We start from the raw sequence: 14,754 nt of genomic DNA, 5'->3' as shown, positions 1-14,754 counted from the left end.
AGTCCTGCCCCGTCTACCGCCTCCGCCATCGGCCCTCTGCGATTAATCTCCTTCAGAAATGAGGCCGCAGCATGGAGCAGCTCGGCGAGGCAGGAATGTGCAGCTCGGAGCGCTGGCTGAGCCGGCTGTTGGGCAGCCGGCAGCACCTCACCGTCCTCTGCAGGGCTCGTTGTCCCTGCAGCCGAGTCGTCGTTGTCTTCTCCCGGGCTCGTGGTACGATGTCTCCTAATTTCCATTCTTGTCCACTTCTGACACCAGTTGTAGTGGGTCAATAACTAGAGGAGAGTCGCTTACAATAAAGGGGTAACGGCCCCTTATACCCGATACGCCTCTCACTGGCTATTCTACCCCTTCTTGATTGAAGCTTGGTCTTTACTGGTCTATAAGCCGGAGTCGACCCTTGCCAGGAGTACAACTCGGCCCGTTGGCTCTTTTTTTCAGTTTTCACTGGTATAGCTTAGAGCTGACCCTTACTAGGGGTACGGCTCTGCCCATCGGGCTCTTCTTTTCAGGAGGCTCTTGGTCTTCGGGTGGACGACAACTGCCTGGACCATTCAGAGGTCCGGCTTTTATACAAGTCCATGGCTTGCTCCGCCCCAGCCACGCCTTCCTTCCAGGAACTTCGACCAGATCCTGGAAGGGTGACATTATCCCCCAGCCCCCCTCCTCCCGGGGTCTGGGGTCTGCGTCCCAAGATCGTTTTCCCATCGGGTTTACCGTTGCCCCCCTTGACCCATAGTTCGTTAACACTGGTTTAGTTACATTACTGCCCCCTATTGACATGTGTGGGATACTACCGGCTGGTAGCATGGAGAGTGCATAATCACATCTCTACATATGTATGCTATTTGTGTATGCTGTCTGCCTGTACGCTATGTATGTTGCATGTATACTGTGTGCCTGTATGCCGTGTGTATGGTGTGTGTATGCTGTGTACATGTATGCTCAATAACAACGGCAGGAGGCTGCTAGATTTTTGTGCAGCCAACACGATGTTCCGGCATCGGCGCATCCATACAACATCATGGATGCATGCCGGGTCTAAGCAAGAACATCTGCTGGACTGCATAGTGACGGAACAGCGGATGTGGGCCCATGTCCTTGACACCAGGACCTACCGTGGAGCTGATCTGCCCACTGACCATCGACTTGTCATTTGTAAGATGTGCCTGCCATTCTTCCACTCTAGTGGAAGGTGTACACCCAGGACCCCATTCAAACCCATAGTGGCATGGTCTCATCTAGCTGATGAAAGTTGCAAGCGAGAATTTCATCATCGCTTGCGGCTGGGGTTGGCATCGTCCCCCACTCCTCCAGATGTCGAGGAGAAATGGGCGAGATTTAGGACTGTGGCTCATGTAGCTGCAATGGCTGTTTTGGGTACACGGTCCAGACCTCCCGAGAGACCCTGGCTGACAGAGGAGGTGTTCAGGCTGGCTGAGAAAAAGTGACAGGCAAAGTCTCATTGGCTACAGCATCCAACGTCGGAGAATGAGGAGACTTCACTCGGAGGTTCGGAGAGCTGTGAGGCGCTGCATGGATAGGTGGTGGTCGCGGGTTGCTGAGGAGATGGAGTCTGCCTCAATGGTCCGCGATCACAAATGGCGCTTTAACTCCATCAAAAAGTAACCTGCAGCGCCATACCTATTACCATAATTTGGGGAAAGAATGGTGATCCAATCTCCGACCCCCAGAAACAAGTTTGCAGATTTGCTGAGCATTTCTGTGAGGTCCTGGTGGAGGGGAAATCCCACAGCCTGAAATACAACTTGGGACAAAGTGGGCATGACCCTGCTGAGGCTGCAGTGCCTCAAATATTGGAAGAAGTCACCCCCTGTGAGTGGCTGGCTGAGGTGCCTTCTGTTGAGGAAGTACTAAAGGCGATCCAGAGTAAGAACAGGAAAGGCACCGGGCAGAGATGATCTCCTAAGCGAAATGCTGAGCGAGGGTGGCGTTTGTGCACAGACTGCCCTACATGACATCATAACAGCAGTCTGGACCACTGGACGGGTCCCTCTTTAAGAAGGAGGACTGCACAGACTGCAACAACTACAGGGGCATCTCACTCCTCAGTGTGCCGGGAAAGATCCTGGCAAGGATTATTCAACATCGCCTTGCTAGGCACGCTGAGGAGAGGCTTGCGGAGCCCCAATGTGGTTTCAGGAAAGGGTGGTCCTGCACAGATGCCATATTTTCTGTCTGTCTGCTATAGCAGAGGTGTAGGGAATTCCAACAAGACCTACATCTCTGCTTTATTGACCTGGTCAAGGCCTATGATACCATCAGTAGGCCTGGGCTCTGGGTTGTTCTTCGTGCTTTCGGAGTCCCTGACCCTCTGCTCACGATCATTAAGGACCTTCATGATGGTGATCGGGCCCAGGTAACACTCCGTGGCCAGGAGTCGGAGTCATTCCCTGTACACCTTGGGGTGCGACAGATGTCCTCTGGCTCCCACATTATTTAACATCTATTTCGACCACGTAGTTCGTGAAGCTGTACCGGAGGAATTTCCATCTGGTACAGATACAATGGGAGGCTGATCGATGCCCAGGTGCAGTCAAGGGATGGCTTCCTATTGCTCAACCATGTTACGTATGCCGATGATCTGGTAATTGCTGCTCACTCAGAGGGGGAGTTGGAGGCGATGCTGCTTAACCTGGAGCTTGCCACTAAGAGGTGGGGCCTTGCCGTCAGCCCCACCAAAACTAGGCACCTGCCTGGGTATTTTGTGCAATCAGACACTCCATCTCCACAACTCCCAATTCGGTGATGGGGCAGTTGTGGAGAGAGTGGAGAGTTTCCCATACCTGGGCAGTGTGCTCATGACTGGCTCCGGTTTGACAGCAGAGGTCTCACTCCGAATCAGTCGAGCGGCATTATCTTTTCATCGGTTGCGTAACACTGTGTGGAAGCTGCTTAGTCTGTCGCTCTGCACGAAGCTTCAGGTCTTCTCAGCCACAGTCACTCCCTCCCTTCTCTACGCTTGCGAAACGTGGACCCCCTTAATGGAACATCTTCGCCGGTTAGAAAGATTTAGGCTGGCCTGCCTACGATCCATCCTGGGTTTAACCAGGCTGGATTGTGTGAGCTCACAAATCCTTGAAAGATCTGGACAAAGTCCCATCGGTGAGCTCCTCTGGCATGTAGCCTGCATGCCCAGCCACCGCATGCCTAAACAGCTTTTATTTGTCCGGATCGAGGGGGCTTAATGGGCGCGGCATGGGCTAGAGAAGAGATGGAGTGATGTGGTACAGGAGGATGTGGAGCTGAGTGGACTTGCCGATGACTGGTATCAGCGGTGTCAAGATCAACCTCTGTGGAGGAGGCTCGTGAAGGATGCTAGTGGGCAGTTGGAGGCAGTCGCCCTCCAACAACAAAGGAGAGCAGAGGAGTGACGCTCACAACAAGCGGAGTGCCGGGTGGCTATTTAAACACAGAAAGTTGGCACAGTAGGGGGCACAGGTGGAGCATCAGCCACTCATCTCAGTCAGTCGACCCGTGGCACCTGAGTCTGCCCCGTGACCTCGTGCCAGCGGGCGTTCGACACTGCACGTGGCCTCAACATGCACATAGCCTGGCACAAGCGTCGTGGTGACGTCACTGCTACTGAATGGCGAATGGCGGTTGTTGTTGTTGCTATGTATGTATGCTTTGTGTATGCTGTGTGTATTTATGCATGCATGCTGTGTGTATACTGTGTGCCTGTATGCTGTGTATGTGTAGGACTCGTACTGACGCGACAGCTTCTTTGTCTTTCTCGGTTCTTTATTAACTCGTATAGTTTAACATCTCCTCCGTCGGCATCACTCAATGTCCCTCCGTACTCTTCAACTCACAACTCCCCCTCCTTCTGCTCCTCTCCTCCAGCGACCCTCCTCTCTGCTCTCTCTCTCTCCAGCTCGGTCGCTCTTTGTTCTTTCTGCCGTCCCACTCTGTCGTAGCTCTCTCCACCAAGGCCCGTTACTCCGCTGCTATCCTACTATGTACTCGCTCCGTCCACTGCTACTCTATCTGTATTCTCTCTATCCACTGCTACCATACTCTGTATTCTCTTTGTCCACTGCTACCTTATACTATACTCTCTTTGTCCGCTGCTCCGACTCGCCATCCATTCATTACTCGTCCCAGGCACCAACTCCCGTTTCTCCCCACGCTCTCCGCCTTTATCCCTGAACCAATTCCCCTTAATTAATTGGACCATCCCCCGCTTCCCCATCCCCCAGTCTCACGTGGTGTTGTTGTTGTAGACACCGCATCGCCAATTTCAGACACCCATACCTCTCGTCCAATCACCAGCCTGCATCCTCGATTACCCCCGGCCACCTGCAGGCCCCCCTTAACTACCATGCCACCTTAATTGGTACAACAACAACAGTAAGTCGCTCCGCGCCCTGTGTCCCCGTTTGCCTTCACTGTCCGCCGTGTGCACGCCTCTCAACCTAACGCGTGACGCGTGTTTCTCAAGTCCTACATCACCCCCCCCCCCCCCCCGCATTTTTAAAGAGTTAGCCGTCCCGGCTAAACACAACGCGTCACGCGGCAATACACAACAACCCAACACAATGTACATGATCCCACCCCCGAATACAGCAACCAACGTCCATGTTACGCAATGTTTATGAAAAAGTCACTCTTCTGGAGCGGGTTCCCGCAGCTGGTCCGTCATCCTGGCTCGGGTGAACAGGGGGCAGGGAACATCTTTCCGTGGGTGCGGGGCAGCGTCCTGCCCGAAACGTGCGCCCCGCTTCGTTGCACCGGCCATTTTCTGACGAGACACCAACGCGGTCGCATGCGTCCCGGGGTCACCCCTGACTCAGAAATGGTGATCCTGCAGACACACAGGGGGTAAACTGTTGAGGTGCGTTCTCCCGTCGCCGCACAGAACGCTCGTCAGACATATCCAATACAGGCCGTTCCGGGATGGGAGATGACGCATCATAAGGTACCACATACCTCTTCAAGCGCGACGGGTGAACATGCCACAATCGGCGACCGTATTGCATCCTCACACTCTGATCCCGGCGAACTTCCACAATCTCAACGGGACCCTGCCAGAGCCGATGGAATTTTGGTGATGTGCCTACCGGCACCATCGGACAATGTAACCAGGCCTTGTCCCCCACCTTCCCTTTATTACTGCTAACCCTACCTCCTCCCTTTGTTGCTGCTCATCCTGCATAATGCATGGGCATGATATGACTTTTGAGACCCCCCCCCCCCCTCCTACGCATTCCACAAGTAGTGACTAATCCCATATGTGCATTTTCCATAAATATGCTAAATTCCTCTGTTGATATGCAATTTCCTTTGTCAAGGCGCTCTTCCTCCCCTAACCCAGCTTAAATATACGCTGCCAAGCTTGGTGGTGTTCATTCAGACGCTGTCTTTCCGACAGACCTGTTCTTCACCTGAGGACGGCTGCTTGCATTGTGGCCGAAACGTTGTGATAATTGTATTTTATTATGTTTTATTTATTATTTTATTATTTCCCTTCTATGTGACTTTACCGAAAGAACCAAGAAGACTTCCCTTTAGTTTTTACACCCAGCTTGACCAGGGCCGGGGCTTCCGGTTCACAACCATACATCAAATGGAAGGGTGAATACCCTGTCGAGGCATGTGAGACTAATCTATAAGCGGCCAAGGCCGCCGGAACATGTAGATCCCAATCTGTCTGAGCCGAATTAACCTGTTGGCACAACATAGACGTCAGTGTTCGATGAAGACGCTCAACCATCCCATCGGTTTGCGGGTGGTATGGGGATGTCTGAATCTTCCTTGTACCCAATGCATCACACACTTCCTTCAATAGGCGGGAATACATTTTTTTACCCTGGTCAGTAAGCAGGTGCTCCGGGGCACCTTTGTCAAAAACGTAACCCTGCAGGAAGGCCTCCACGATCGATCCTGCCGATTGGTCCGCTAGCGGCCATGCTATAGGCCACCGAGTGAGGTACTCGACCCCCACAAGCAAATATATATTTGTGACCCGCGGGGTAACGGGGAACGGTCCCAGAATATCAAGGGCTACAATCTCGTTTACCCGCAAAACCCGTATCGACTGCAAAGGTTACTCGATATTGCTGCGCCGGCGCCTTCCGCTCTGCGCACACGTGACAGGCCTTAACATACAAATGAACATCGTTTTGCAATCCCGGCCAATAGAAATCGTTACTCAAAGTCAACACGGTTTTTTTCTCACCCAAGTGCATCAATCGCTTGTGCGCGTCGCGAATAAGTTTTCTCCTCAAATATAGTGGCACAACAATACAAAACTTCTGTAAGACGACATCCCACCTCACTAGGAGGTCGTCTATGAGCCGAAGAAAGGCCCGATCATCCGACTGTTTGGAACCGGAGGCCTGAAGTCTCATTCTGGTAAGCGAAGGATCGTTTGCTTGCAAGCGCGCCCAACAATCTCGTGACAATCCCAGCAACCCGGGCTCCGTAGCCAGTGCTTCGTCAACCCGGTCCGAATCGGCTGCAGCGGCCATGGCCGGAATGCCCTGCAGCGGTGGCCCGCAGCGCAGCGATCCCTCGGAACATCTACACAAGCCCGACGACTGAGGCAATCGGGACAGAGCGTCCGCGTTAACATGACCCGTCTCTTTCCTGTACTGGACCGTGAAGGAGTATCGCTGCAGGACCTCAAGCCACCGGGCCATCTGACCCGAGGGTTGATCGATCCGCAAGGAGTACTGCAGCGCCGCGTGGTCAGTGCGGACCAAAAATTCCCTTCCGTACAAGTACGTGCGATACAACTGCACAAAGTGTACAATCGCCAACAATTCCCTGCGTGTTTCACAATATCTTTGCTCTGCCGGGGACAGCACACGGCTGCCGTACGCAACGACCCTTTCAACTCCATCAATCATCTGAGACAACACAGCGCCGATGCCCGTGTTACTGGCATCGGTGTCCAAAATAAACATTTCCGCAAAATTTGGATATCCGAGCGGCGGTGCATCTGCCAAAGCGTCCCAGAGCGTCTCAAATGAACGCTGTTCCTCGTCACCCCATAGAAACTTCTTACCGTGAGCAGTCAGCGTATGCAGCGGCCTCGCAATTGTGGCAAAATCTTTAACAAATCGACGGTAATATGACGCAAATCCCACGAAGCTACGCACTTCCGATACTGTCTTGGGCACTGGCCACGCACGTACACAACTGGTTTTCTCCGGGTCAGTGGCGACCCCCGCCTCACTGACCACATGACCCAAGTATTTGACAGATGTTCTTAACAATTGGCATTTCTGGGGTTTAAATTTCAAATTGGTGTCCCGAACCCGGCCAAACACAGCCCGTAGTTACTGCAAGTGCCCTTCAAAATCTTTACTGAACACAATGACGTCGTCAAGGTATATCAAACATGACTCCCACTGCAATCCGGACAATACGAGTTCCATCAATCGTTGAAAGGTGGCTGGCGAGGAGTGCAGCCCCATCGGAAGTACGTTAAATTGCAACAACTCCTGTTGCGTGCGGAAGGCCGTCTTTGGTTTAGATTCCTCGTCCAAAGGCAATTGCCAAAAGCCCGACAAAAGAGTGGAAAAAAAATTCGCACCGGACAAGGTGTCCAATGAGTCATCAATGCGCGGGAGCGGGTATGCATCCGCCACCGAAATCTTATTCAATTTCTGGTAATCTACACAAAATCGCAGAGAACCATCTCGGTTATCAACCGATACAATCGGAGCCCCCCACGGGCTGGAAGAAGGAGAGACGATATTTTGTTGCAACATTTCGTCCACCGTTTTCCAAATGCAATCCTTCTCCAGCGGGCTCACACGGTGAGAATTTAAGCGAATTGGGGGTGCATCCCTAGTATCAATGTGATGCCACAACAGGGACGTGCGACCAACATCAAACTTCCGAGCTAAAAAGGTCCCTGAATTCCCAAAGCAACCCACGAAGACGCGACCGCTGCTCGGGTGTCAAATCATCATTGCAATCGTACAAATCCCGAAACCAGCCCGGTTCCTCCTCATCCAGTGGCAGCGTATCTCCCTCCCGAGCTGCCAAGCACGCATCCCCTTCCGAGTTCCGCGCGACCGACGCGTGCGCCAACGTAGTCCCTTCTTGAATAACGACTACTCGTGCCCCGTATTTACAATCAGAATGAATGGTTTGCACGTCGCCGTCACCATCGTAAAAGCACCAACCAGGGAGGGCGTTCGTGCCACGGCATTCGACGGTGTCAACAAAATGCCTTCCTCCAAGTTACCCACTGACAGTCCTTTTTTCAAGCGTAACGGCACAAGCATCTGTGTCGCAGGCGGAACGCGCACCGTGCGGCTAACCACCGCCTGAACCACAGCGTTAACGCGAGCAAATTTAGATGGAGTTCCAAAAACTTAAGGCACTTCCCCGATGGCAATTCCATCGTCCCTTCTCAATCGAAATCTTAATTGGCATCTTTTGCAAAAAATCTGTGCCCAACAAACATGGCACGGCCAGAACAGTCGAAACCAAAATGTATCCCATTACACACACCTCCCTAACTTGAATCGTTGCAAGCACTCGACCCAAAATTCCCAAACTGCCCTCATTTGCCGCTATACACGGGCCATCCACTGGTTCCAAAGCATGGGGCAAGGTTGGCAATAATCGGAAAGTTTGCAAGGAAATGAGGGTCGCAGAAGCCCCCGTATCGACGATAACTCGAAACTGTACCCCTTGAACAAGCGCCATCACATCCGATGAACCCGGTGCAGCTCCCAAAACACGATGAGCCAACGCACCCCATACAGCATTCCCATATGAGTCATACGAAGGGGGATCAACAGTGTGTGATGTCGCGGATGGGTGAGGTGTAGGATACGGCCGTGTATTGCATGTGTCTCGACTCGCCTGATAGTCCTGAGATGGGAAGAATCCGCGGTTGTAGCCTCCTGATGACCGCGGGAAGACGCCTTTCCATCTCCAGCAGTCCCGTGCGAAGTGTCCTCGACGTCCGCACTCGTAACACGTCAGCGGGCCACCACGTCCGAACGTCCCGGGGCGGCGAGGCGGGCCCACAAGCGGACGTGCGGCTGCTGCTGTCAGCGACCCCGGCTCCAACTCCGACAGGCCCCCGGCCGCGCCGGCGCACACCACCAGAGGCTGTGGTGTCACCGCCGCTGGCTCGTCACGAAGATCCAGGTTGGCCTGGATGTTCCTGGCAATCTGCAAAGACGACCCGTCATCGTTGCTGTTGCTGGGAAGTGAGAGGACGACTCGTAGCTCCTTCGCCATCAGCAACAGCTTCTCCTGGGCCAAGGAATCAAGGGCCGCCTGATCCATCGCCGGGTAAGCCGCTTGGCCGAGGGTCAACAGCGCACTGCGATACGCGAGGGAAGATTCCGTCTCCGCCCACCGTCTCAACTGAAACTTGTGCTTGGCGACCGATCGTGGTTCGTAAATGTCCAGGGAGGCCATAGAACGTCGCCAGCGCATCGTCGTCCAAGGCCGTTGGTAGAGCTTGTAGCGCTTCAACTTCCGTCCCCACGAGCGACTCGTATGCTGTCCGAAACCGTCGTGTAAACGCCGTCCAGTCGCCGACTTTAACCTCAAAGCGTTCCACGTGCAATCGCGTCGTGTGCTCGAAGTCAGCGACTCCGGCTCCTCCTCGGCGTCCAGCTCTGCTCCTGGCGCATTGGGAGATACAGCCGCGTCGCCGGCCTCCACAGATGTGACGAGCTCGTGCGGCAGCTGATCCGATCCTGTCGGCGGCGTCCGTATCGTCTGCATAAAATGTTCAAACTCCTTCACGAGTGCCGCCATCTTGGCCTCCCACTCAGCCATTGCAGCTCTCCATACGTGAGGCGGGCTTGGTTCATCTTCGTCGTTCGGGTCGCCCTCTTCCCACGGCGGCGCCCCATCAGCCGCGTCTGCAGGGGGAGCGGGAGCCTCCAACCCTGACAGGGGTATCACATCCACGTCTTTGCTGTCGGCCGACGAGCCCGCCGGTAAGTTTTTCTTTTTCGTTGCTTTCTTCGACATGTCGGCGTGGTCCTTTTGATCACTTCTGACACCAGTTGTAGGACTCGTACTGACGCGACAGCTTCTTTGACTTTCTCGGTTCTTTATTAACTCGTATAGTTTCACATCTCCGTCGGCATCACTCGATGTCCCTCCGTACTCTTCAACTCACAACTCCCCCTCCTTCTGCTCCTCTCCTCCAGCGACCCTCCTCTCTGCTCTCTCTCTCTCTCCAGCTCGGTCGCTCTTTGTTCTCTCTGCCGTCCCACTCTGTCGTAGCTCTCTCCACCAAGGTCCTTTACTCCGCTGCTATCCTACGCTGTACTCGCTCCGTCCACTGCTACTCTATCTATATTCTCTCTATCCACTGCTACCATACTCTGTATTCTCTTTGTCCACTGCTACCTTATACTATACTCTCTTTGTCCACTGCTACCTTATACTATACTCTCTTTGTCCGCTGTTCTGTCTCTCCATCCGTTCATTACTCGTCCCAGGCACCAACTCCCGTTTCTCCCCACGCTCTCCGCCTTTATCCCTGAACCAAATTCTCCTTAATTAATTGGACCATCCCCCGCTTCGCTACTCGCCCCCAGTCCCACGTGGTGTTGTTGTTGTAGACACCGTGGCGCCAATTTCAGACACCCATACCTCTCGTCCAATCACCAGTCTGCGTCCTCGATTACCCCCAGCCACCTGCAGGCCCCCCTTAACTACCATGCCACCTTAATTGGTACAACAACAACAGTAAGTCGCTCTGCGCCCTGTGTCCCCGTTTGCCATCACTGTCCGCCGCGTGCACGCCTCTCAACCCAACGCGTGACGCGTGTTTCTCAAGTCCTACATCTGTATGCTATGTGTGTATGCTGTGTGCCTGTATGTTGTGTGTGCCGCGTTGTTATGGACGTACAAGTTTCTGTACGGTGATAGAGCTGAGCGGTCGTGCGTTCGCCACTTGATGCAGAGGTTTGTGGTTGAAGGCCAGCGGCCGCCCTGGTTAATACTGCGTTTGTATTATTATTACGACTACTACATGCCATCTGCTTCAGTTATCCGTCAGATATCCCATGATAATATTAGAAAAGATAAGTAGGCCATGTGTGCTGGCGTCATGATACAAATTTTATAGATTACTCACAAATGACTAAAGTGGGAAATCCACGAAGCAAAATTGCTCCCTACTGGCAGACTAACAGCCGCTTGCAGGCCGGATGCCGCATTCAATTTGTGCTGCACAGGGACAGCTGCCACCGGGGGTGTCTGAGCTGAACCGTATGGCAGGCGCAGTATGGATATGAAGTGGTGATGACGATGATGATGGACACGGTGAAACTTAACCGTAATTATACGATTTTCAGTCTAGAACAATCCGCTATAGCCGACGTGACGCTGCAGGGAATTTACTATTTAACATCGATTCGCGTTTGTGCAATATTTTCGATTTTACACGCCGTTTGTGACGCGTGTGTGTGACGCAGTTGTTTTTTGCCCTGATTGCTATTTGTCATTTCGGTGAGCCTGGTTAAACTAAGGTGGTGAGATATACAGGTCGTGGGTTTGATCCCGATCCTGACCCCTGTATATTTGAAGTGTGTGTCTCTCCCCGTGGTCGTGTGGGTTATTCTCCAGGTCCTCCAGTTCCCCGCCCCCCCCCACATTTATAAACATACGTTTAGAGTATTTGGCTGCTTTAAATTTCCACACGATAAGCCACGTCGTTGAGCTATCATTTGTGATAGCCAGGTCGTTTCTGAAAAAGAAATACACAGCTTAGCAGGCCATACGTGGTATTTTTTTTAAAATATATATAGTTACGTAGAAGGGAAATAATGAAATAAAAATAAAACATAATAAAATACAATTCTCACGACGTTTCGACCACAACGCAAGCAGCCGTCCTCAGGTGAAGAACAGGGCTGTCGGAAAGACAGCGTCACCTGAGGACGGCTGCTTGCGTTGTGGCCGAAACGTCGTGAGAATTGTATTTTATTGTTTTATTTTTATTTTTTTATTATTTCCCTTCTACGTGACTTTACCGAAAGAACCAAGAAGATGAATCCCTGCAGTCACGAAAGCTTTAAATCGAAATATATATAGTTGTATAGCTTAACCAAGCAAACGTCGATAATGCTGACGATGTACCGTGGCGTGGCATGTGAGCAGCCTGCTGGGCACGTTGGACCTGGCAGCTGTGCTGCGCAGCGCCGAGGAGCTCTTCTACTCATACTGCCGCCAGTCGGTGCTCGACTGCTTCGCTGATGGCCGCGCCAAGTCGCGCCCTCGTGGCTTCCTCGCCTCCAGGCTTTCGCAGATGTTCAGCTGAGCCTGCTGGACCCCCTCCAGTCAAGCTGCACGCATGCGCCCGCGAAGAACACACGCCACGAAGAAGACTCTAGATTGGGAAGGCGACTCAAGCAGTGGGCGGCGGTGTGTTGGGGGAGCGTTGGGGGGAGCAGAGGGGTATTGGGGAGTTTTCAGGATTCTGAGCTTCCCGAAGGCTCCCTGTCTCTTCCCTACCGGTCAAAGCTCACTCTCCGCAGAACCACAGGACTTAAAACCAGGAGCATGAAACGTTTCAGCGAGTTACCCATGTTCCGTGCGTGTCTTGATGGAGAGAGCTGATCTGCAAGGTAAGAGAGGTCGCAACAAAATACATGATTTTGAATACAATTGTGTTTGTTTTTTTAAAGAGTGAAGTTGGAGAGAGTGGCCAAATATTTTGATAACTTGCATCCCAAAGTGTGATTTTTTTCAATGTTTTTTCTTAATCTCTCGTGAATAACTTTGCCGGTCTTTGCAGCTTTGACCTTATTTCTCGTTTATCCGCAATGTCAATAGGATCTTGAGAGTTGTGTGAACGATGATGAGTAGAGTGGTGTGACTGATGGTGAGTTGAGCGGTGTGAACGATGGTGAGTAGTTGTGTGAACTATGGTGGGTAGAGTTGCGGCCAGTGTTTTACCAAGTGGCCCATTGCCAGTCGTAATGATGCCCGGTCTTGTGTAATGAATAAACTTTTATTTGTGTGTGTTTTTTTAAACAAAAGATCCAAAAATAACGTTTTTATCACGGCCAGCAATTTGTGAAAGAGGCAGACGAGAGTAACGGAACTCAATTCAGCTACACGTTTACATTTAGCTGCGATGCTTGCAAGCACAAGAACGTCTCGAACCCAGTGACTCTACTGAGTCTGCAAATTAAACATTGTTATTCGGTGATGCTGTTGCGTTGACAGTGGTGCACAAATAACAACAACACTCAACACGCTTGTCAACAACACTTACCTTAAAATGAAAATATGTATAACAGGCGACGCTTTTGGCAATGGCCCTTCTTCTTGTGCTATTGTCCCCAGCCGTCTCAATCTCGTTCCCGCCAAAGCTCCCCTCTTCCCGTCAGTTCTCCTCTTATATCTCCTCGATTACCCCTCCCCCTCCTGTCACCGTCCCACTAACCCTCCTATTGGTAAGAATCCTTCCCTGACACCCCTACACTATGAACAAGGTCCATTTCCCGAAACGTCGCCTGTGGTCCTTGTTCATTCCACGTGAAGAAGGGCTATTGCTCCAAACGTCGCATATTGTCATTTTCCTTTTGAGGCCACAGTGTTTTTGACGAACGTGTAGAGTTTACTGTGAGTGACAGTACAGCGTAGGCTGATTACTACCCTGAGCTCCATCTGTCTGTCGTGCCGTTGCCTGAGGCTTGTTTACAGGAGTCGCTGCATCACGGCATCGCTGCGTTATTTAACGTTTGCGTTTTTCGCAGGCGCTCCTCACCCAAGGGTGTTTTTTGTAGGCCGTGCTGCGCTGGTTGAGAATTCTCTCTGTCGAGAGTTTTGCCGCCCACCCGCCGCCTGACTTTCAAATAAGACACAAATATTGTGTAGAAATGCGCGCACAGGTCTTTGTGAGTGTGAAACAAAAAAAAAACCCATCAGCAGTTCCTGGAGAAATGCACCGTGGTCCTCTTGTTTTAGGTCAAAATCAAAATTTATTTGAACAAACGTGACCCGACTGGCGGAAGCAGCGATAGACGACATTGTTATTGTGGGCATGTTGCGAAGTTGAATTAATACGTATGTATGTACGTTTGAACATAGCCAACCATGCCAATCATGCAGAAAACCACGCTCGGGATTATCGCTGCGTGTCTGCCAACGCCTCACGATGTGAGCGGTGGGCTGCCGATGTTGTAATCCTCGTAGAGCAGGGGTGTCCAAACTTTTTGCAAAGAGGGCCAAATTTGATAAAGTGAAGATGCCCGGGGGCCAATTGTTTCTTCTGACATTTTTTTAACCACAAAAGTTACATGAAAATACACACTGTTATAAAACAATTGTCATTGTCACAATTACCTTTATTTTTCAAATGACAATGTAACTAAATATAAGCCACTCAGGCAGATGTGAACAACTCTAAAAACACAATTCTGCCTTTCATTCAGTCAGATAACATTGAACAAACTGTATAGAATACCTTAAATTTCCATGAGTTAAATATATTTGCCTCATGAACATTTTAAACAGGAGATATGAGTAATGCAAAGTGGTCTGTTATCATTAAACTTTAAAACAAGTGAATTTTGCCCTTGTCTTTTACAAGATCTTTCAGAAAGTAATAGTTTGTGTCACATCTACAGGTACATAACATCAACAGTTATAACAAAATCTTATTCAAGAGTTTAATAAAAACAAGTGCCATAAGTCCAAGTGCATTGGTGTGCTTTAGGCTTTTCACTGTTAATAGTGACAGATGTTACCGTTCAGAACACTCAATTTCAGATTGATCAAGGA

The 14,754-nt window shown here is 51.3% G+C and overlaps 1 protein-coding gene across 3 annotated transcripts in view; it reads left to right on the top strand.

The window, feature by feature from the left end:
• LOC144731630 (TBC1 domain family member 25-like) overlaps window positions 1-14,536 on the top strand; it is an 89,098-nt gene extending 74,562 nt beyond the window's left edge. For all 3 annotated transcript variants that reach the window (XM_078612835.1, XM_078612834.1, XM_078612836.1), the window contains one exon: window positions 12,124-14,536. In XM_078612835.1, coding sequence (XP_078468961.1) covers window positions 12,124-12,283 — 160 coding nt within the window. In that variant the 3' untranslated portion in view covers window positions 12,284-14,536. The remainder of the gene's footprint in view (window positions 1-12,123) is intronic.
• Window positions 14,537-14,754: the final 218 nt, after the last annotated feature.

The sequence above is a fragment of the Lampetra planeri genome, chromosome 39 (genome assembly GCF_965212315.1).
Source record: "Lampetra planeri chromosome 39, kcLamPlan1.2.h2, whole genome shotgun sequence".
Classification (NCBI taxonomy): Eukaryota; Metazoa; Chordata; class Hyperoartia; order Petromyzontiformes; family Petromyzontidae; genus Lampetra; species Lampetra planeri.
The sequence above is the reverse complement of the archived record's forward strand: the minus strand, read 5'-3'. Positions and strand labels throughout refer to the sequence as shown.